Source organism: Suncus etruscus, chromosome 2, assembly GCF_024139225.1.
Source record: "Suncus etruscus isolate mSunEtr1 chromosome 2, mSunEtr1.pri.cur, whole genome shotgun sequence".
Lineage (NCBI taxonomy): Eukaryota > Metazoa > Chordata > Mammalia > Eulipotyphla > Soricidae > Suncus > Suncus etruscus.
In genome coordinates this window covers 2929219-2950184 of record NC_064849.1, presented here as the reverse complement: position 1 = coordinate 2950184, position 20966 = coordinate 2929219, and the positions used below count along the sequence as shown (strand labels likewise).

The 20966-nt window shown below is 51.8% G+C and overlaps 1 protein-coding gene across 1 annotated transcript; it reads right to left on the bottom strand.

Moving 5' to 3' along the window:
• Positions 1-429: 429 nt before the first annotated feature.
• On the bottom strand, positions 430-17926 carry TCTN2 (tectonic family member 2). The gene is made up of 18 exons (XM_049769277.1): positions 17690-17926; positions 17484-17594; positions 17103-17179; positions 15091-15283; positions 13944-14044; positions 13016-13212; positions 12102-12231; positions 11313-11460; positions 10105-10170; positions 9869-10003; positions 9370-9447; positions 7878-7958; positions 6367-6484; positions 4635-4741; positions 4197-4341; positions 2349-2474; positions 2046-2134; positions 430-659 (listed from the first exon to the last, which is right to left on the bottom strand). The coding sequence occupies exons 1-18, from the start codon at positions 17769-17771 to the stop codon at positions 523-525; spliced, it is 2121 nt and encodes a 706-aa protein (XP_049625234.1). The 5' UTR covers positions 17772-17926; the 3' UTR covers positions 430-522.
• Between the last annotated feature and the right edge of the window lie 3040 nt (positions 17927-20966).

Genomic DNA, 20966 nt, shown 5'->3' with positions numbered 1-20966 from the left:
GCCCCGCCTCCCAGTGGCTGCCACTTCCGGTCATGCCCCCTCCAGGCCCCGCCTCCGAACACCACCGGTTCCGCTTGGAAATTCCTGGCAGAGCTCAGGGGGACCTTTTGGGGTGCTGAGGACGGGACCCGGCAAGTCCCTACTCACTGTCCACCTCTAATAAATAAACAAATATATGTATATATATATATATATATATATATATATATATATATATATATATATAAATCCGTATGTTTTAATGAAACAAAAGGACTCTCCAAGGCAAGTGTAACCATCCACCACCCACCAAGCACAAAACTTCAGGCTCTGTCGTTGGCGAGAACTTGATCCGTCATCCACTGTTGGCCATCCCGAGCATCTGAGTCTGGCCCAAGGTGACAATGTACTGTTACTTTCTTTAAACTTGAAACACCGTGATCCGCCATCCACACTGCATTTCCGTGAGCTCGAGTGGGCAGCCTGTGCGTGGAGCTCTCAGGTCTCATGAGCTTTTCTACAAAAATAAAGCTTTCCGTGTATTCAAAGCCGACTGAGGCAGGCAGCAGGGGGTTTCCTGGCTCTGCAGATTCGGACACAGGGGTCACTCAGGAGCAGCGCCGACATCAGGAAAGCCAGCAGCAGCAGGCTCTTGGCAAGGCACTGAGAATAAGGCTCTCCTGCAAGGCAATGAGTCAGTCATGTTAGGCACCTTCTTTCTTAATTCTGGTTGGTTTTGGTGCTTGGGTGGAGCCAGGTAGCGCCCGGGATGGAACACAGGCCTTCGACATACCAAGCCTTCGGCCCCAGCCCTCTGCACCCTCTCCTGGAATGGATCTCCCTGACCCTTATTTCTTTTATGGTTTTGTTTTGCTTTAGGGCCACACCCTGTGGCACTGGGGTTACTCCTGGCTCTGCACTCAAATTGCTCCTGGCAGACTTTGGGGACCATATGGCATGCCAGGAATTGAACCCCGGGGTTGGTCCAAGGTTGGCCGTGAACAAGGCAAACATCTTATCGCTGTGCTATCACTCCACCCCCTGACCCTTCTTTCTTTTTTTTTTTTTTTGGGGGGGGGGCCACACCTGGCGGTGCTCAGAGGTTACTCCTGGCTATCTGCTCAGAAATCGCTCCTGGCAGGCACAGGGGACCATAAGGGATGCCGGGATTCAAACCAACCATCTTAGGTCCTGGATCAGCTGCTTGCAAGGCAAACGCCGCTGTACTATCTCTCCGGCCCCTTAACCCTTATTTTTTAACTTGTTTGGTAATTATCTGGGTAGACATATGCAAAAATATGAGTAGTGATTTTTTTTTTTTTTTTGTTATTTTGTTGTTCTGGGCCACATCTGGCAGTGCTCAAGGATTATTCCTGACTCTGTACTTAAGAATCACTCTTGGTGGGGCCGGAGAGATAGCATGGAGGTAAGGCGATTGCCTTTCATGCAGGAGGTCATCGGTTCAAATCCTGGCACCCCATATGGTCCCCCGTGCCTGCCAGGAGCAATTTCTGAGCCTGGAGCCAGAAATTTCTGAGCACTGCCGGGTGTGACCCAAAAACCACAAAAAAAAAAAAAGAATCACTCCTGGTGGCACTTGGAGGACCATATGGGATGTCGGAGATCAAAGCCAAGTCAGCCACATACAAAGGCAAACACATACAAGGCAAACACAATACACGTGGCAAATTGCTCATTGTGCTCATAAGTGACCATTTCTTTTTTTTTTTTTCCTTTTTTTTTTTTTTTTTGTCTTTTTTTAACCACACCCGGCTATGCTCAGGGGCTCTTCCTAGCTTTGCTCAGGACGCCTTCCTGGCATGCACGGGGGGCCATGTGGGATGCCGGTGACCGAACTCAGGTCGAGCGCGTGCAAGGCAAGCGCCCTACCCGCTGTTCTATCGCTCCGGCCCCATAAGTGACCATTTCTAAGTGGCAACAATATCAGTAAAGGTTCCTTTAAGAACTTCTCTATGTGTTTAGGTTTTCTGTGTCATTCACGCATTTTAAAAAAAAAAAATCTCGGTCAACACCCATCACGTACCCACTCCAGAAGTTCTACATACCGTGATAGTGTCGGGTGAGAGGATAGACAAGTTGTGGCCAACACACATCATTTCTGTCACAGTCGTACTCGGTGAAATTTATCCGGTACCTGTAAAACATTTCGGAATCACCAGCAACTACCAATCAGCTTTCCTGAGAAGCATCCAACCTTGACTAAAGAAACAATCTGAAGACCAAGTGTGAAATCCAACATTGCTGTGTTAAGTGAGAAATCGGGAGATTTGGACTGTAGGATTGGGGGTACTGAGTGGGGTGGGGGCTGACCGCTTCTGCACTTCTTAAAGAGTCATGTCACTGCTCACCTCGTGAGTGGATGGGGTAACTGGGCAGGGACCTCAATGAAGTGCACAGATGCTCCGAGCGGGAAGAACTCAGCCTGATCCTCACAAGTGAGTCCACACGGGAACTGCCAGTCCACGTAGAAGAACCTGCAAGGAAAGATTCCAGGTTTCACCAAGCAACTGGGGCTGCTCTAGAGGAATAAACCCAGCTGACAGTGAGGGACATGCCACAGGAGAGAGGTGCTGTCAGAAGGTAAATGCACACTCCTCAGCTCCCTTTTCTCTCTGAATCACAATTTTCCAGCTCCACTCCGGGAGCCTGACCCACCCCAGAGGGCTGTGGGGGACCTTCCTGGGTCCTGGGGACCAGTCCCCTCACTTAAATAGGAGGTGTTTTTCTTTCCTGCTTGCACATGTTGGTGTCAGTCAGACAGCAGCTGCTCCCCAGTCTGGAAGGCTTTCGGGGTGCAGAGCTAGCCTGCTATGTATTCTTTATAACACTCAAGACAGCACTGTGAGTGAGGTATGCTGGACTACGTCTGTATTCTCGGCTTCCTGTCTTCTAGTAACTGAACTTCCCAACAACACTGGGGAGCAGCCAGTCCTTCCCCATCCCAGAGGGGCTGGCCTGTCCCGGGTCCTCACTGAGCCCTGCCACTGGCCCTATCATGGAACCTGGGTCCCAGCAGTGCAGAGGACCACAGTGAACTGAGAGAGCCTCGCCTGTGCTTTTAAAAATCCTTCCGCCAGAGCTGGAGTGAAAGCACTGTGGGAATGTTTGCCTTGTACACAACCAACCTGGGTTCAATCCCTGGCATCCCATAGGGTCTCCCAAGTCTGCCAGGAGTGATTCCTGAGTGCAGAGCCAGGAGTTACCCTGAGCAATGCTGAGTGTGGGCCCCAAACCCCCCAAAATAAAAACAAAACACTTCTGTGGGCCATGCCCAAGGGCGCTGAGTGTCCCCTACTGTGCCAAGCTTCAACCTGGATATTTCGTGTGCAAGGTATTTGCCACCACTTGAGGCACAGTCCCAGCTGTCTCTATGTTCTGAGGAAGGCTGAAAAGGGTGCGCCCCCTTCCCACCAGCCAACCTGCAGGGCCCCAAAGTTTAGATTTGCTGGTGGGACAACCTGGAAATCAATGCCTAAACGGGGAAGAAACAGGAGGATGGGAGCTTGGCTGCCGCGCAAGATGTCTCGATACTGGCCCCAACACAGGTACAGGTACCTTTTCACCTAAGTCAGTGTCATGTAGGCCATCACTTAGAAAAGACACCAGGGCCCTTCCTCAGGGGAGAAAGCACAACTAAGCAGCGGGGCCCAGAGACTGAGGTGGCGCAGCTGGAGCGGGGACAGTGGGATTGGAACCCACCTCAGCAGCTGAAACTTCTCATTCCTGTGTGCTGTTCCCTGCTCAGTGGTTCCAATCAGCACTCAGCAGCCCCTGTGTATCTTCATACACCCCCAAGTGCCTCACAGAACCCTTTCTTGTAGCTTTGTTTTGTTTTCAGGCCTCACCCGGCAGTGCTTAGGGATTACTCCTGGCTCTGCACTCAGGAATCACTCCTGGCAGTGCTTGGGAGACCCTATGGAATTCCAGGGATCGAACCCTGATTGGCTCTGTGCAAGACAAAGGCTCTCCCCACTGTGCAATGGCTCTGGCTTCCCTTCTTGTAGCTTTATAATTGTCAACTTGTGACTAAAGGTGAAGACACCATTTAGAAATACTGCATTTACGCATCCAGCCCTGTAGGAAACAACCCATCAGTGAATGAAACAGCAGCCTCCAAGAGGGCATGTCCCTATCCAAGCCCCTCATCGTGGATGACACACACGTCCCCATGCCAGGAGTGGGAGGCAGGACTGCACCTGCTGTCCACGCCAAGGATGACCCACTGTGGGACTCCTTCCACGGCCCCAGCATCCGACACCAGGACACGGATTCGCAGCTGAGCAGGGACGTCCCGGCAGATGCCACTGCAGCTACTGGAATTACTCACAGATGGACCTTCGCCTAAACACACAGAAAGACGGTGGATTGAGGACTCACACCTGGCAGTGCTCGGGGTGCCCTATGGGATGGCAGGGATCAAACCCGGCTTGGCACCCTATAAAGCAAGTACCCTCTCCGCTGCAACCCGGGCTCCACGTGTGCACACTTTGAAAATTTCCCCCACATTTGCTTTAGAGAAACTGAACAATCTCATGAGGGAGAGAGTGAAGAGTAAAGCAGATCTTACCAGCACTGGTCAAGACAGATACGGGTCAGCTGTGAGTGGGTGAACCCCAAAGTTGGCTCCAACTCACCAATAATCCCTAACCAGCCGTCACTCAGGTCCCGGACATCGGAGTTGCCTCTCATGGCCACATGGGTTGCTCGGATTAAAGACTGAAGTTGTTCCGCGGCCACTTCTCTGCAATAGAGCCAGACACCTGTCAGCTCCTGGCCAGCACGTCTGCTGAGGATACCCAGCGGGTGGCACCTGTTGGAACCCGGATGAAAGACCCTCCCTGGTAGGGGACTCTCAGGGATTGGAGGTGCTGCCTTTTCCCCACAAGCCCTCTGATCAGAGAGGGGGCAGAAGTGACAATACGGTGGGCCAGTGGCAATGTTGGGATGAACTTTGTACAGATGAAGGTCCATCCCTAACCCACAAGATATAAATGTCTGGAACTGGAGAGATAGCATGGAGGTAAGGCATTTGCCTTGCATGCAGGAGGTCGGTGGTTTGAATTCCGGCATCCCATATAATCCCCTGAGCCTGCCAGAAGTGATTTCTGAGCATAAAGCCAGGAGTAACCTCTGAGCGCTGCCAGGTGTGACCCAAAAACCACACACAATATATATATATATATATATATATATATATATATATATATATATATATATATATATATAAATGTCTAGGCATAAGACAGAGGTATAGCAGGCACACGTTATGAATATTCTGAAAATGCCACTGATCTTTCCACAATCAGGTGAGTAGGCCAGAGAGAGGACAAGAACTTATCTTGCACATGGCTGACTCTGGTTTGATCCCCATCACCCAATATAGTCCACCGAGCCCCACCAGGAGTGACCCGTAAGTACAGTTAGGTGCAATCAAAAACCAGAAGAAAAGAAACGAACTAAAAGCAAAATGCTAATGAATATTCATAAATATTTTCACCAAATGCCCTAACAGCTTGCCAGAAAGCACATTACCCACCGTGGACTGAGACATGTAAAATAATCAACCCAGCAGGGCACTGGGTGTCTATCTTTATTCACATCACTTCTGGGCTTTTTCTTTCCTCCCACACCCAGCTCTTTTGTTTTTTTGTTTTTTGGTTTTTGGTTTTTTTTTTTTGGTTTTTGGGTCACACCCAGCAGCACTCAGGGGTTACTCCTGGCTCTATGCTCAGAAATCGCCCCTGGCAGGCATGGGGGACCATATGGGATGCTGGGATTTGAACCACCGTCCTTCTGCATGAAAGGCAATGCCTTACCTCCATGCTATCTCTCTGGCCCCAGCTTTTTTTTGTTTGTTTGTTTGTTTTTTGGGTCACACCCGGCGGTGCTCAGGGGTTCCTCCTGGCTGTCTGCTCAGAAATAGCTCCTGGCAGTCACGGGGGACCATATGGAACACCGGGATTCAAACCAACCACCTTTAGTCCTGGATCGGCTGCTTGCAAGGCAAACACCGCTGTGCTATCTCTCCGGGCCTGGCCCCGGCTTTTTAATGTTTCTATTTACATCATCTTTTTCACACTCCTGCTGACTGTTTTGATTTGCTTTGATTTGGGGTCACACCCTGTGAGACTCAGGCATCACTCCTAGCCTGAAATCAGGAATTTTTCCTGGCAGTGCTGAGGTGACCATATGGAATGCCGGGGATTGAACCCGGGTCGGCCACATGCAAAGCCAATGGACTCATTGCAAGAATCACTGCAAGGCAAAAGTGCCTGTCTGTCTCTCTAGCCTACCACCCAGGTGGGGAAACATTCATTCTGAGAAAGCCAGCCTAGATGCAAACCCCAAATTCCCAAGGTCACTCACCTCAGCTGGGTACAGTTCATGGCTTGCAGGATGCCCACTGGCAGGACACAACCAGACTGCACATTCTCTCCAAATAGGATGGGTTTGAGGCTTGCTTCTGCACACAGACCCCCTCTGACTAGAGAGCAGAAAGATGAGCCTTTGTTGGACTAATCAGTCTTTCCCTAAGTCAGTATGCCATCCTGGACCTCACCCTTACCGCTATGGCTCCCGTTTACTTATCAAAAACCCACCTTGGCGGAAGGACCTTTGGATAGGCTCTCTACCCCAACCTGTTCTCCACCATGGGGTGGTTCTATCTTCCCAAGAAAGACTGCAGGCCCGGTTGGCCTTTCTTTCCCACATGTGCTAAGAACGGTCCCTGGACCCATGTTTCAACTTTCTCCAACCTGGTTTGCATTTTTTCCTGCAGCGACCCTGCTCCAGACTCACTTCCCCTTTCCCCTTATGGGGGCATGAGGAGTTATCTACAAACCTTTTCCTGTTTTTTGCTAAATTAAGTCAAGCTGACCTCAATACTGGCTCCACAAGCCAATGTTCTCCCTTGAACATGCATCTTGCTTGCCTGTCTGTTTCTGTACTTGCTGATTCCCACTGCGGAGAAGCCCGTGTTCTCTCACAAACCTTTTCCCTTCACCGCACATTTTGTTAAATAAGTTTCAATTCCAAAACTTTTCTTCATCAAAAAAGAATGTGGGTGGGGCCGGAGAGATAGCATGGAGGTAAGGCATTTGCCTGGCATGCAGAAGGACAGTGGTTCAAATCCTGACATCCCATAGGGTCCCCTGAGCCTGCCAGGAGCAATTTCTGAGCATAGAGCCAGGAGTAACCCCTGAGAGCTGCCGGGTGTGAGCAAAAACAAAAAGAATGTGAGTGTCAGCGTGATTTTGCTGGTAACAGAGCCACATGTGATAATTCTCTGGTGTCTGGGAGCCAAGGTCACACTGATGCTCAGGGGCTTAAAAAAAAAAAAAAAGGCATCTTCAAGGCCGGAAGCCATGCAGGGGCCAGTGGCCAACTTTTCGCCTGAACCTGCAGGACCGTGACAGATGTGGGGCCCAACCACTGCCACACAGCCTGTGGGGCACATGGCCTAGAAGGAGCCGCTCCCCTCTCCTTGCAAGCATCATCCATCGAGCAAAACTCCCTCGGCCAGTGCCCTGCTCAAATCTTCCTTACTGAAACAATACTGTGAAAAGCTGATGGGAAGGGCCAGAGCGATAGCATAGCAGCAGGGCACTTGTCTTGCACACAGCAGACCCAGGACAGACCCAGGTTCAATCCTCTGCATCCTATATGGTCCTCCAGCCTGCCAGCAGCGATTTCTAAGTGTAGAGCCAGGAGTAAGCCCTGAGCACTGCCAGGTGCGGCCCCAAATCAAACAAACAACAACAAAATAGCCAAAGGGAACAGGAGCAGAAGCACCAGCTAAGCCCACTGTGCTCGGGGCTCAGTGATCACCCGGGAAAAGCGTACCCAGTCCTGGCCCACAGAGGCCGGTGGCAGCTCACCTGGCTGCCAAAGATGTAGTGTTGTTACATTACTGATCCCTTCAGCATTCAGAGCTCGCACAGGCCTGCCAAGCTGGTAACCTGGACAAAGGAAACAAACAACGGTTGGTTCCCCTACCCTGGGCTGGGCTCATGACCGGCACAGCCTATGGACAGAGCCAGCAGGATATGGGCCAAGATACTATAGTGGCCCTTGAGTGAGGTGGCGCTGGTGACCTCTGCATGGACCTGTGTGCTTCTGTGCATGTTTAATTTGGGTGGGAACTGCTCCTGGCAGGGCTCAGGGGACCATATGTGGTGCCGGGACTGAACCCAGTGAGCTGTGTGCAAGTCTAGTGCCTCATCCTATTGCTCTGGTCCCTGGTAACCTCATTTTTTGGATTGTTTTTGTTTTTGGGCCACATCTGGTGGTGCCTAGGAGTTACTCCTGGCTCTATGCTCAGAAGTCACCCCTGGCTGGCTCAGGGGCCCATATGGGATACCGGGATTAGAACCACTGTCCGTCCTGAATCAGTTGTGTGCAAGGCAAACACCCTACTGCTGTGCTATCTCTCTGACCCCTATTCCTGGCTCGGTGCTTAGGAATCACTCCTGACCATTCTCAGGGGACCATATGGGATGCCAGGAATAGAACCCAGGTTGGCTGCATGCAAGGCAAGTGCCCTACCCATTGTGCTATCACTCTGGCCCTGGCAGCAATCAGGGTGCGAAACAAACAGACACACAGGGCCCAGGTGGGGAGAAGTCTGCAGGGCCTGGGCTGCAAGGCGTTCCTGCTCCCCAGTCAGGAACCAGCATCTGTGGCTCGTTAGGAACAAGTCCATTTCTTTTTGTTTGTTTTTTTTGGGGGGGGCCACACCTAGTGATGGTCAAGGGTCAATTCCTGGCTTTGCACTGAGAAATCGGTCCTTGCTCAGGGGACCATGTGAAACGCTGGGAATCAAACCATGGTCCATCCTGAGTCAGCCACATGCAAGGCAAACGTCCTACCGCTGTGCTATTGCTCTGGTCCCAAACAAGCCCATTTCATCAACTCCTAAAAGGCACCAGCTGTTCCCTGAAGGACCAAGGCCAAGGAAAGGAAAGGGCATATCCACATAGCATCAGTCACTACCCGTGATCCTATGTAAATAGTAATAATAATGACTGCAGGGGGAAAGGACACAGTCCAATAAAAGAGGAATCAAGAAGGTCGGAGTGTTGGGCCCGGAGAGATAGCACAGCGGCATTTGCCTTGCAAGCAGCCGATTCAGGACCAAAGGTGGTTGGTTCGAATCCCGGTGTCCCATATGGTCCCCCGTGCCTGCCAGGGGCTATTTCTGAGCAGACAGCCAGGAGTAACCCCTGAGCACTGCCGGGTGTGACCCAAAAACCAAAAAAAAAAAAAAAAAAAAAGAAGGTCGGAGTGACGAAGGGAAGTGGAAGGAGGAACTGACCATATGTAAGAAGCCAGGTCAGGAGCGAAGGAGAGGGGTCTATGACCTGGACTCACCTGGGTTTCCTGATGTTTCTGGTTCATTGCTGATGTTGTCGCTGACAAACTGTACTATGATCGTCTGTGTCAGGGTTCCTGGAAACAGGTGACATCAAAACACACACACATACAGACACACACAAACACACAAAACACAGTGAGCAGCACTTCGGCTGGAAGGAAATCATCTCCATCTGCATTTGGACATGTCACCTCTGGAATGAAATCGGAACTACCATGAGAAACAAACCTGTCCTTTAGTTGGTTTGTTTTTTGGAGAAGGAGCCCACACCCAGCGATGCTCAGGAATCACTTCTGAGGGTTAGCTGGCAGGCTTGGGAGGACTCTATGGGATGCTGGGGATTGAACCCGGGTCAGCCGTGTGCAAGGCAAAATGCCCTCCCTGGTCTGCTATTGCTCCACCCCAGCAAGACCGGGGTGGTTCGGTGTTAGAATAGAGAAAGCCCCCGGTGGGCAGGGCTCTTTCGCGGCCCTCCGGAAAGTTAACCGTCTTTACCTGTCTGCTGGGCGTGCACTGTGGCTTGAATAATTGTGACGTTCACCTCGCTGATGGAATTATTGTTCCACCGAAAAACATAATGTTCCTCCACAGTCACGTTTCTAGGGGCCGTGCCTGACCCCAAAAGTGGGCCTGCAGAGAGAAAGACTTCTTCAAACACAATCACACCTGGGGAATGTACCCCCGAAATGCTCTCGGAGGCTCAGGGGCACGGCTGTGTTTTCAGAGCCAACCTGAGCCGGTGATGAGGCTGTCCAGGTCCGCTGCCTCCTCGTACTTGATGCTGGGTGTGATGGAGCCTGGGAGGGGACACAGATGAGCGCCCATGGCACTGAGATTCCTGCCCTGCCAGGCTCAGCCCATGAAGCCCTCGCCAGCCTCCAGCAGAAACGACAGGGCTGGGGAGGCTCCTGCTTTGCTCCACTGGTTCTTCCCCTCACGAGGGCAGGTCTCAGGCATTTCTGCCTCTGCTGAGCCACCAGTGCGGACTGAGTTCCTGCCCGGGTCCTGCTGTCCTTTACCTCAAGCCAGGCACCAGTGCTGCCTGGTACCAAGAGAAACCACAAAGGAGCTGGGCCACTGAGTCACTGGGAAGCCCAGAGGCCTAGAGTGGGGTCAGGCCCTCCTGCTTCTTCTTCTCTGGGCCTGGCGGTGCTCAGGGCTTACCCTGAGGTCACTGGTGTCTCCCAAGCCAGCTGTGCCTTCTCTCCAGCCCACCTCTTGCATGTTGGCGGGAACTTTCCAGAACAGAACATCCTTCTCCACTGCCAGCTAGGGCTGGCTAAGTGGGTAAGTGGGGCCAGCAGAAGTGATATGTGCTCACTTGGTGCTAGTTCAGAATTTTTTTTTATTTTTATTTTTTGGTTTTGGGCTGTTTTGGGCACCTGGTGGCAATCAGGGATTACTCAGAAATCACTCTGGCAGTCTCAGGAGACCATATGGTTATGCTGGGGATCCAACCCGGGTGTGCTATCCCACTGTGCTATCGCTCTGGCTCCTGATTCGAGCTTTAAAGGCTCTGCTTGGCCAACTGGGACTAGACAGTCCCATACTCATGGATAGAACCACATCAGGGCCCTACTAAGAAGCAGGGGGCCCTCAAGGCCACAGCAGCACTCAGTGGGGGGAGCCTGGGGATGGCCATCTAAACTGGGTACCTGTTAATGCAGGGTCTGTGTCCTTCAACGCCAATAAGGGTTTTTTTTTTATATTATTTGGGGGAAGGTCCCCAACAGCACATGGGACCACCAGGCTACAGGGTACCAGGAAGCCAAACCCAATGTGAATGATTTTGCTGGTGTTGGGTTTTATTTATTTTTTTTTTTGGAGGGGGTCACACCTACTGTGGCTACCTGCTGTGAGGTGTGATGCTTACACCCCAGCCAGTTGAGTGTTGTGGGAACACCCCCACCTTCTATCTGTTCCCATGCCAGGGACAAACCTCCTGAGGGGTCACTCCGAATCCGCAATCTCAAAATGGAAGTCCTGTCTCGCTGCTGAAGCATTTCCAGGTCAATGATGCATCGGACAAGGAGGTTCTGGAGAAAGGCCACCGGAGCCTGCTGCAGACAGGGACCTGCGGAGGAGGCCTGCGGGACAGGGTGTCCTACAGTGGGCTGAGTCTCTCTCTCAACACACCCCCTGTGGTCGCCACTCTGACAGACACTCCATCAGCTTCCCATTAACACCCAATGGCCATTCTGCCATATGGGAACCAGAAAATGGACTCAGGACAGGAAAGGAAAATGGTCTGCTCCAGGATTTCCCTCCTACAGATTCTTATAATTTGAGGTTAAAATGCAGGAAGCTTTCATGTGGGCAAAGAGAGAAGCCAGCTGGCAGGGCACTTGCCTTGCACACAGTCAACACAGTTTGATCCCTGGCATCTCTTACAGTCCCTCGAGTTCTACCAGGAGGGACCCTAGAGTTTAAAGCCAGGAGTCATCCCAGAGCATGGCCAGGTTTAGGCCAAAAAATAATAATAATAAAAATCCCTTGGGGCCCGGAGAGATAGCACAGCGCGGTGTTTGCCTTGCAAGCAGCCGATCCAGGACAAAGGTGGTTGGTTCGAATTCCGGTGTCCCGTATGGTCCCTCGTGCCTGCCAGGAGCTATTTCTGAGCAGACAGCCAGGAGTAACCCCTGAGCACCGCCAGGTGTGGCCCAAAAAACAAAACAAAACAAAAAAAAAACAAAAAAAGCCCTTGGCATCTCAAAGCTGCAGTGGTTACCTGAGGAATAGTGAAATAGGCACCTTCCTCAGTCCTGACTGGGTCTCCCTGTCTGTATCCAAGGTCTGAGAAGAGTATGGGGGCAGCTGGCAGAGACACTCCAAAGGCAGAAAATCCAGGGCTTGGGGAACTGTGGAGACAACAGGGAAATTAGCATTGAATCCTCAGCTGCCATCAGCTGGAATGACTGAAAAGGCCGGATAACATCTTTGTTTGTGGGTGGACCAGGTCAGATCCCTGGCACCTCCTGGTTGGTCCCAGAAACTCCACCAGGACTGGCCCAAGCATTGCCCCGTGGAACCCAAACCTGCTGCTCCCTCCTAAGAAAAGAGCTTCCAGAGGCACCTTTTACCTGTTCACCTACTGTCATGACCATCCTCATCACAATCATCATTTTGGTGGGAAAGGTGCCATGGTGGGTCAGACTCGGATGCCCCCCAACTCTCTGTATCTCCCTCCTCCCTGGGGCCTTTTCCTTGACTTTAAGTTACAAAAATGACATTTGTGCTCAATATCTCTGGGAGTTGTTCAGGGTTAACTACATGCCACATAATTTTGTTTCGCTAACAATGACAGTGACAGAGTTATAAAACTCCAACTATCCAGAAAAATCAAGTTGACATCACTTGTGAGTTCACCTAGGAAATCATTAGTCATTGTAGTGTTGGGCAATCTGGCCCCTGCCATACCCGGCAGTGCTCAGGGCTGACTCCTGGTTCTATGCTCAAGGATATCACTTAGCATTGCTCAGAGGACCGACCGTATGTGATGTTGGGGGTCAAATCCTGATCACTGCAAAAACAGATGCCTCAGCCCTGTGGCCTCCTTTCAGGCACAGCAGTTCAATTCTGATATAGTCAAAACAGGGCCCAATTCTTCCCAATAAATGACATGCGCAAGATGCGAGCACTCACAGGGTTCCGTGGAAGAAGTAGCCGAGGAAGGGCGAATTTTCGGGGGGTGACTGCACACACAGAAGGGGAAACCAGTCGGGGCCCGGGAGAGCTGGCTCCACAGAGCAGAGCTGGTCTGAGGGAGGTGTCACATTGCCACCAAAGACACCGGTGAAACAGGAGTCTCGGAACAGGCCCTTCAGTTCCTCCGAGCACTCCTTGAATGAGACAGAAGGAGGAGACATGGGAGGGCGCGGCAAATCCTGGGTCTGCACCCAGGAACCAGGAAGGGACCCATCCAGTCTCAGTCCAGCCCACAACAGCCATTTCCAGTATCCCAGCAAACAGCCTCTTGTGGGGGGCAGAGATACGGCCACAGGAAACCCAAGAGAGGGTAGGAGGGGATTGGTAGAAGGCTTCATATAGTGTGAGCATCGAGGTCAACCCACCACAAAATCAAGCACACTAACATACATGAAGAGAAAAGAAAGGTCAGGAGGGCCAGAGAGATAGCATAGCAGTAGGGTGTTTGCCTTGCATGCGGCTAACCCGGAAAGGTTTGATTACCGGCATCCCATATAGTCCAAAAGCCTGCCAGGAGGGATTATGAGTGCAGAGCCAAGAGTAACCCCTGAGCACCACCAGGTCTGGCTCAAAAGCCAAAGCCAAAAAAGAAAGGGCAGGGAGGTGGTAGTGAGAGTCATGGACCCTCTTCAAATGTCATCACCCAGCTTAAGTCCCGGGAACCGAAGATCAGAGAGAGAGAAAAAGAGGAAAGGAAGAAAAGGATGGAGGGAAGAGGGGAGGAAGGAAGGAAGTCATTGAAAACCACTAACAACAAAGACACACGCCTTTTTCTGGGAGGTATCAATCCAGAAAGAGCCCTGCCTTTGTGCTTCACACATTAGGGGTTTGGCACCCAGTCTCCAGAAGTCTCCAGAAGGCCTACCTGGTCACAGCAGCAACAGATATCACAGGCCCTGGCGGTCAGGTTACAAGGGCAGGGCCCCAGGGGCTGGTACACCTGGTTCGGAATGACCGTCACATTCTCTGGAAGAGCAAACCCCAAGCCCGCTCAGCTGTGAGTGGACCAGCCACCCTTAAAACCACACGGGAGGAGGCCTGAAAAGGGATGTGGGTGAACTCACAGAGATCGGAACCCCACAGCAGAGTATCCACCCCAGCGATTTATACTCAAGGATCACTCCCAGTGGTACTCGGGGAACAATATGTGGTGTGGGGGGATTGAACCTGGGTCAGCTGCATACTAAGCAAGCGCCCTCCCTGCCTATTCTCACTCTGATCCCTTGGTTTTGTTTAAAAATGTCCCCATCATGGGGCTGGAGCAGTGGCTCAGCGGTAGGGAGTTTGCCTTGCACACAGCTGACCTAAGATTAAGATGGACCATGGTTTGATCCCCCCAGCATGCCATATGGTCCCCCAAGCCAGGAGTGATATCTGAGTGCATAGCCAGGAATAACCCCAAAAAAAAGTATATATGGCCCCATCAGAAACAACTCCAAACACTCATGTCACTCTCTTTCCTACCTGAATCACTGAAGGATACTGTTGTTTTTTTTTTTTCTTCTGCCCTCCCACCACCCACCCCGAGCACGAGAGAGGTCCTGAGTGGTTTTATTTATTTTGTTTTGTTTTGGAGCCACACCTGGCGGTGCTCAGGGATTACTACTGGCTCTGTGCTCAGAAATCGCTCGTGGCGGGCCCAGAGAGATAGCACATCGGCGTTTGCCCTGCAAGCAGCCGATTCAGGACCAAAGGTGATTAGTTCGAATCCTGTGTCCCATATGGTCCCCCGTGCCTGCCAGGAGCTATTTCTGAGCAGACAGCCAGGAGTACCCCTGAGCACCGCCGGGTGTGGCCCAAAAAAAAAAGGAAATCGCTCATGGCAGGCTCGGGGGAACATATGGGATACTGGGGAACAAACCTGGATCCCAGGTCAGCCGCGTACAAGGCAAATGCCCTATCACTGTGCTACTGCTCTGGCCCCCACTGAGTGGTTTTAAATGGAAGGGAACTTGCAAGGGACAGGGACAGTTGTGCTCCAGGAAGAGCTGGAGGAGCCCCACCTGACTTGCCTGACACGTTGTGGGCAGGGGAGGAGCTGGCGAAGATTTCTGCCTGAATGAGGAGGTGGGCTTCACAGGAGGTGTTGCAGGCCGAAACCAGAACTGTCTGGACCAGGCATGGGGTCTCTGAAGAGAAACTGGGCTCCTCAGAGGAGCATCGCGCCGGGAGTCTTCTCAAACTCACAGTCAACTCCAACGCACCCTGAGAGGAAGACACGGCTGTGTGCTGGGTTATGCAGAGCCAACATGTGGGCCGGGTCAGATAGGCTAGACCAGGCAAGATGGTGTACAGCTGATGCTGGCACAACAGTCCCAACCACAGCGCATGGGACTGAGTCCTGAGTTTGGAGCCAGAGAAGTCCCTGAGCACAGCAAAATGTGGCCCAAAAACCCAAAAGATGGAAGACATAATCAGGAGAAAATAAAGAAGGGGCCAGAGTGATAGCACAGCGGTAAGGCGCTTGCCTTGCATGCGTAGGACCTGGGATGGACCCAAATTCGATCCCCGGCATCCCATATGGTCTCCTGAGCCTTTCAGGAGTGACTTCTGAGTGACGAGTAAGGAGTAACCCCTGAGCACTGCCTGGTGTGGCCACCCCCCCCCCAAAAAAAGAAAAAAAAGATAATGGAAACCATGTAAGGGCACAGAAAAGCCTGGAGAGATGGCACGGCTGTGCTCCAGGCCACCCTAGGAACCCAGGACACACAGAGGCCTCAATCCTACCTCTTAGCACCACCTGCACATGGAGAGGCCCAGCACAGGTCTAGGGAGTGTGGGGCGGGGGGTTACTGCACCCAACACCTCCTTCACCCACCAGCCTATCACCAGACTGGACAGACAGAGCTTGAGGGAATACTCCTCCCATGTCTTCCAGATGCAAGCAAAGTTGTTCCCACTTGTTTTCTCTGGGGTTGATAAATGGTTAATAAATGGACACCCTGCAAACATATTAGTGGAAATATTTCATCTCTCCAGGTTTGAGCTCCTCACATATATGTGCAGAATTGAGAGAGAGAACAGGGGGTCAAAGTCTTGGTGTTTTGCTTTGTTTTTCCATTTGTGATTTGTTTGTTTGTTTGTTTTTGGGCCACACCCAGTGGTGCTCAGGGGTTACTCCTGGCTATCTGCTCAGAAATAGCTTCTGGGGGCCGGGCGGTGGCGCTGGAGGTAAGGTGCCTGCCTTGCCTGCGCTAGCCTAGGACGGACCGCGGTTCGATCCCCCGGCGTCCCATATGGTCCCCCAAGAAGCCAGGAGCAACTTCTGAGCTCATAGCCAGGAGTAACCCCTGAGCGTCACAGGGTGTGGCCCAAAAAAAACAAAAACAAAAAAAAAAAAAAAAAGAAATAGCTTCTGGCAGGCATGGGGGACCATATGGGATGCCGGGATGCAAACCAACCACCTTAGGTCCTGGATCAGCTGCTTGCAAGGCAAATGCTGCTGTGCTATCTCTCCAGCCCCTCCATTTGTGATTTTTACTTCTTATTTGTTTGTTTTGGTATTGAGGTCACACCAGCAGTGCACAGATGTTACTCCTGGCTTTGTACTCAGGAATCAGTCCTGGCAGTGCTCAAGGACCATATGGGATGCCAGGGATAGAACTTTTGTCATCCACATGCAAGGCAAGTGCCTTACCTTTTGTGCTTATTTCATGGGTCCCTGGTATTTTGTTTTTGTTTGGTGTAATAGTTTGCAGGTTCTGACTTTACTCCTGGCTCTGTGCTCAGGGATCAATAGGGGATAATTGGTGACTGTATGAGATGTCAGAGATCAGACTCAGGTCAGCTGCGTGCCAGGACAGGCCTTCCCAGCTGTGCTGTCTCTCGGTCTCTGAAAGTTCAGGAGTTTTTCATATCCATCCTGCAGCCCATCCCTCGGCATTTCCCAGCTGAGACTCCCCAGAACTTGCCCATGGATGAGGGGTAACCATGTGCCGGGGGCCTGGCAGCACCCTGGGATGAAGAGACACTCGGAGATGCGTCTTCCCTGCTCGGAACTGCTACGAGGGTTGCTCCAACTTACCATAAGGGGGGTCATGGTCACGCTCCAGTTCCCTGTCTCATTGCTCTGCGAGCCACACCTTGGTGCGGGCAGCCACCCTGAGGAGACACACAAAGACGGAGTGCATTCCTGGAGGAGCCCCCAGGACAGAAGTCCTTTCCAAGCCTGGAAAGAGTCCTACACCCCTAGGGTCCAACCTGTCACTGGGACGACCAGATAGATCTTGCTTCTAGGGGGACTCAGGGATGCGGCCTGCAATGCACCAGCCATCCTCTCCACATTCTTCCACGCCGCCCATCACTCTTTCTCTGCCTCTCTTTACCGAGTAAGCAGTGGACAGAGGCAGGGGGAGCCCCTGGACCCCCCACCCGCCCCTCCCGGCCTCCAGACTGGACTCTTTACCCTCGTCGTCCTGCAACAAAACTAGAGACACAGTCATGTCCTCAGGGCCTCCTCCGAGCAGGGTCGCGCTGACTTCAGGGCTGGACATGCGGATGGAAGGAGGGACGAAAACTGGGGGAGCAAGGGGCAGGGAGGGGTCAGAGTTTGGACAGCTTCAGGCAATGCCTGGCCTGGCCTGCCACCGCCCGCGCCGCCCCTGTACGCACCCATGCAGGCCCACAGCAGCCTTGGGGTGCTCGTCAGGAGGAGGAGCCCCACTAGCACCGAGCCCGGGGGCCGGGACCCCATCCCGAGGACGCGCGGCCGCCCTAGGGCCCGGGATGCGCGCGGGAGCCCCTGCACGGCCTCCTGGGCGCCGCCATCTTGGACCGCCAATGTCCGTCGTCATGGCGACCGCCAATCAGCAGCCGGCTGAGCAAACGGCGCTATGTGATTGGAGCTTCGGCAGCGAAGCCCCGCCCATGGGCGGGACCTGAGCCGGGCAGAGCTGGGACGGCCCGGAAGATGCTTGGAACTGATTGATGCTTGAGGACCCTGGTGCTGGTGCTTTGGGACACTTAATGCTTCCTCCGTCCCCGACTGAATCAGGAGGCTTTATCGAGAATAGACAGGGCAGAATCCTGCACAGTGCAGGGGAGACTTCAGGGAGGGTCAGGATTCTGGGGTATCCCGCCCCACCTCACTCATGACAGTAGTATGATTGTGAGTCTATTGTAAACTTCAGTGTTGTAAATCACTACCTCAAATAAAATGTTCCCCTTGTGCATGTGGGGTTAATCCAGATGGTGCTGGGGGTCAGACCTGGGCTCCTGCGTGTCCTTTGCATCATGTCTATGGCCCAGGCCATAGGTGTTGGGGATCAATTCTAGTCTGCTGCCTGCAAGGCAAACGCTCACCCCACTGTATTTTTTTTTTTTTTGGTCACACCCGGTGGCGCTCAGGGGTTACTCCTGTTTCTCTGCTCAGAAATCGCTCCTGGGAGTCATGTGGGACCTTATTGGATACCAGGATTCAAACCACCATGGGTCCTGGATCAGCTGTGTGCAAGGCAAACACCCTACCACTGTGCTATCTCTCAGAGCCCCTCCCCACTGTGCTATTGTTCCAGCCCCCAGGGGGTACTGCTGATTTGGGGGGGCACACACAGCAATGTTAAGGACCATGTCGTGCCTGTGTGCAGGACAAGTGCCTCATCTCCTGGGCTCTCTCTTAGGCCCCCAGCATAAGGGTTCAAAAGGAACCATAAATTCCCAAATTCAAGGAGTTTTATTTTTCCAGTCATCATATCTTTACTCTGTAACATATTATTTTCGGAATATTTTCTCTTATTTGAAGTTTCTTTTCTCCAGAAAGCAGGTCATACTTTATCTTGTAGTCAGAAAATTAATGTATTACAAGTATGCTTTACTGGGGCCAGAATGACAGTATAGTGGTAGGGTGTTTGCCTTGCATTCGGCCAATCCAAGACGGACCCAGGTTGGATCCCTAGCATCCCATATGGTCCACCAGCCTGCCAGGAGCAATTTTTTGTTTTTTCTTTGTTTGTTTTTGTTTTTGGGTCACACCCGGCAGCACTCAGCACTTCTGGCTCCACACTCAGAAATCACCCCCGGCAGGCTAGGGGGACCAAATGGGATGCCAGGATTCAAATCACCATCCTTCTCCATGCAAGGCAAACGCCTTACCACTGTGCTATCTCTCCAGCCCCAGGAGCAATTTCTAAGTGCAGAGCCAAGAGTAATCCCTGACACCACTGGATGTGGCCCAAAAACAAAACAAAAATATGATTTACTTTCCTGTTTTCAGTTGTATTAAAATATTGTTAATAAAAATAGAATGGATGTTTTTATGTGGAAGCCCTTGGTTCACCTCCAATATCATATAGATCCCTGAGCACTACCAGGTGTAGCCTAAAATCTAAAAAGGGGCCATCAAGGTGGCGCTAGAGGTAAGGTGTCTGCCTTGGAAGCGCTAGCCAAGGAAGGACAGCGGTTCGATCCCCTGGCGTCCCATATGGTTCCCCCAAGCCAGGGGCAATTTCTGAGCGCTTAGCCAGGAGTAAACCCTGAGCAACAAATGAGTGTGGCCCCCCAAAAAAAAAACCCACGAAAAAAAAAACGAAAAAAAAATCTAAACAAAAGCCAACAAATTACATAAAAAACAATGCTTGAGGACCACTAAGAATCCACCTGAACCCACTTATGGCCATCTGAGCTGGCACCCAGGGAAGGCCTGGAGTCAGGGGAAAAAGACAAGGACGGCTGGGGGCCTGCCACGCCTCCCAGCACTCCTCAGGCTAGGAATAAAGGTCCTGGTAAGCTCAGTTTTTCTGATCTGTTAGTTCAGTGTGAAAATTTCTAATTTCAGTTGACAAATCTTTTTTTTTTTTTTTTTTGGTTTTTGGGCCACACCCGGTGACGCTCAGGGGTTACTCCTGGCTATGCGCTCAGAAGTTGCTCCTGGCTTGGGGAACCATATGGGACACCGGGGGATCGAACCGCGGTCCGTCCTAGGCTAGCGCAGGCAAGGCAGGCACCTTACCTCTAGCGCCACCGCCCGGCTCCGAGTTGACAAATCTTGATGCTTAATTTTGCTCCAGTCAAGTTTATCGATGCTTTTTTTTTTTTTTTTTGAGCTCCCTGAACATTTTCCATAATTCTACTCTAAACTTCTTGAGAGGATACCTATTTGTTTCCTACTTTTTAGATTACTAGAGGAGCCATCTTGATTTCTGTAAATATGGGGGTGTACTGCAAAATTACTCCATTGGCAAGGCTATAGATTGCTTCTTAAAATGTACAGAAATGGAATTCAGGGGTTACTCCAGGGGGGAGGTGCATGGGGAGGAGGGCAGGCAGACATCTGGCTTCCGGTTTCCTCTTTGATTCTGGAGACCAGCTCTTGCCAGGTATGGAGTTTGGGGAGGCCCCATACCAGAGCCTTTCTCCCTAGCCTGGGGGGTGCTGGGAGGCTTGGCAGGCCCCCAGCCGTCCTTGTCTTTTTCCCGACTCCAGGCCTTCCCTGGGTGCCAGTTCTGATGTCCAGAAGTGGGTTCAGGTGGACTCTTAGTGGTCCTCAGGTTCCCCCCTCCCTCCGTACTCCAGGGGGGAGGTGCATGGGGAGGAGGGCGGGCAGACATATGGCTTTCGATTTTGTCCTTGATTCTGGAGACCAGCTCTTGCCAGGTATAGGGTTTTTCTCCCCTGGACTTCAGTCTTTCCCTGGGCACCGGTCTAGGTGAACTCTATAGGGGTCAACAGGCTTTCCCCCTAACTCTCCCTACACTAATGGGAATGCGCTCTGGGAGGAGGGCAGGCTGTTCTAGCACTGGTTTATATTGGGACAGTCAGTGGAAATTTTTTCTCTTTGTTTTCATATTGATAATATTGCGTGCATATATTCTATATATCCATAATATCCATCTTGTATTGGGACCTTGATACTGCCTACAAAGCTCATTTCTAATATTTTACTGCCTCAGTC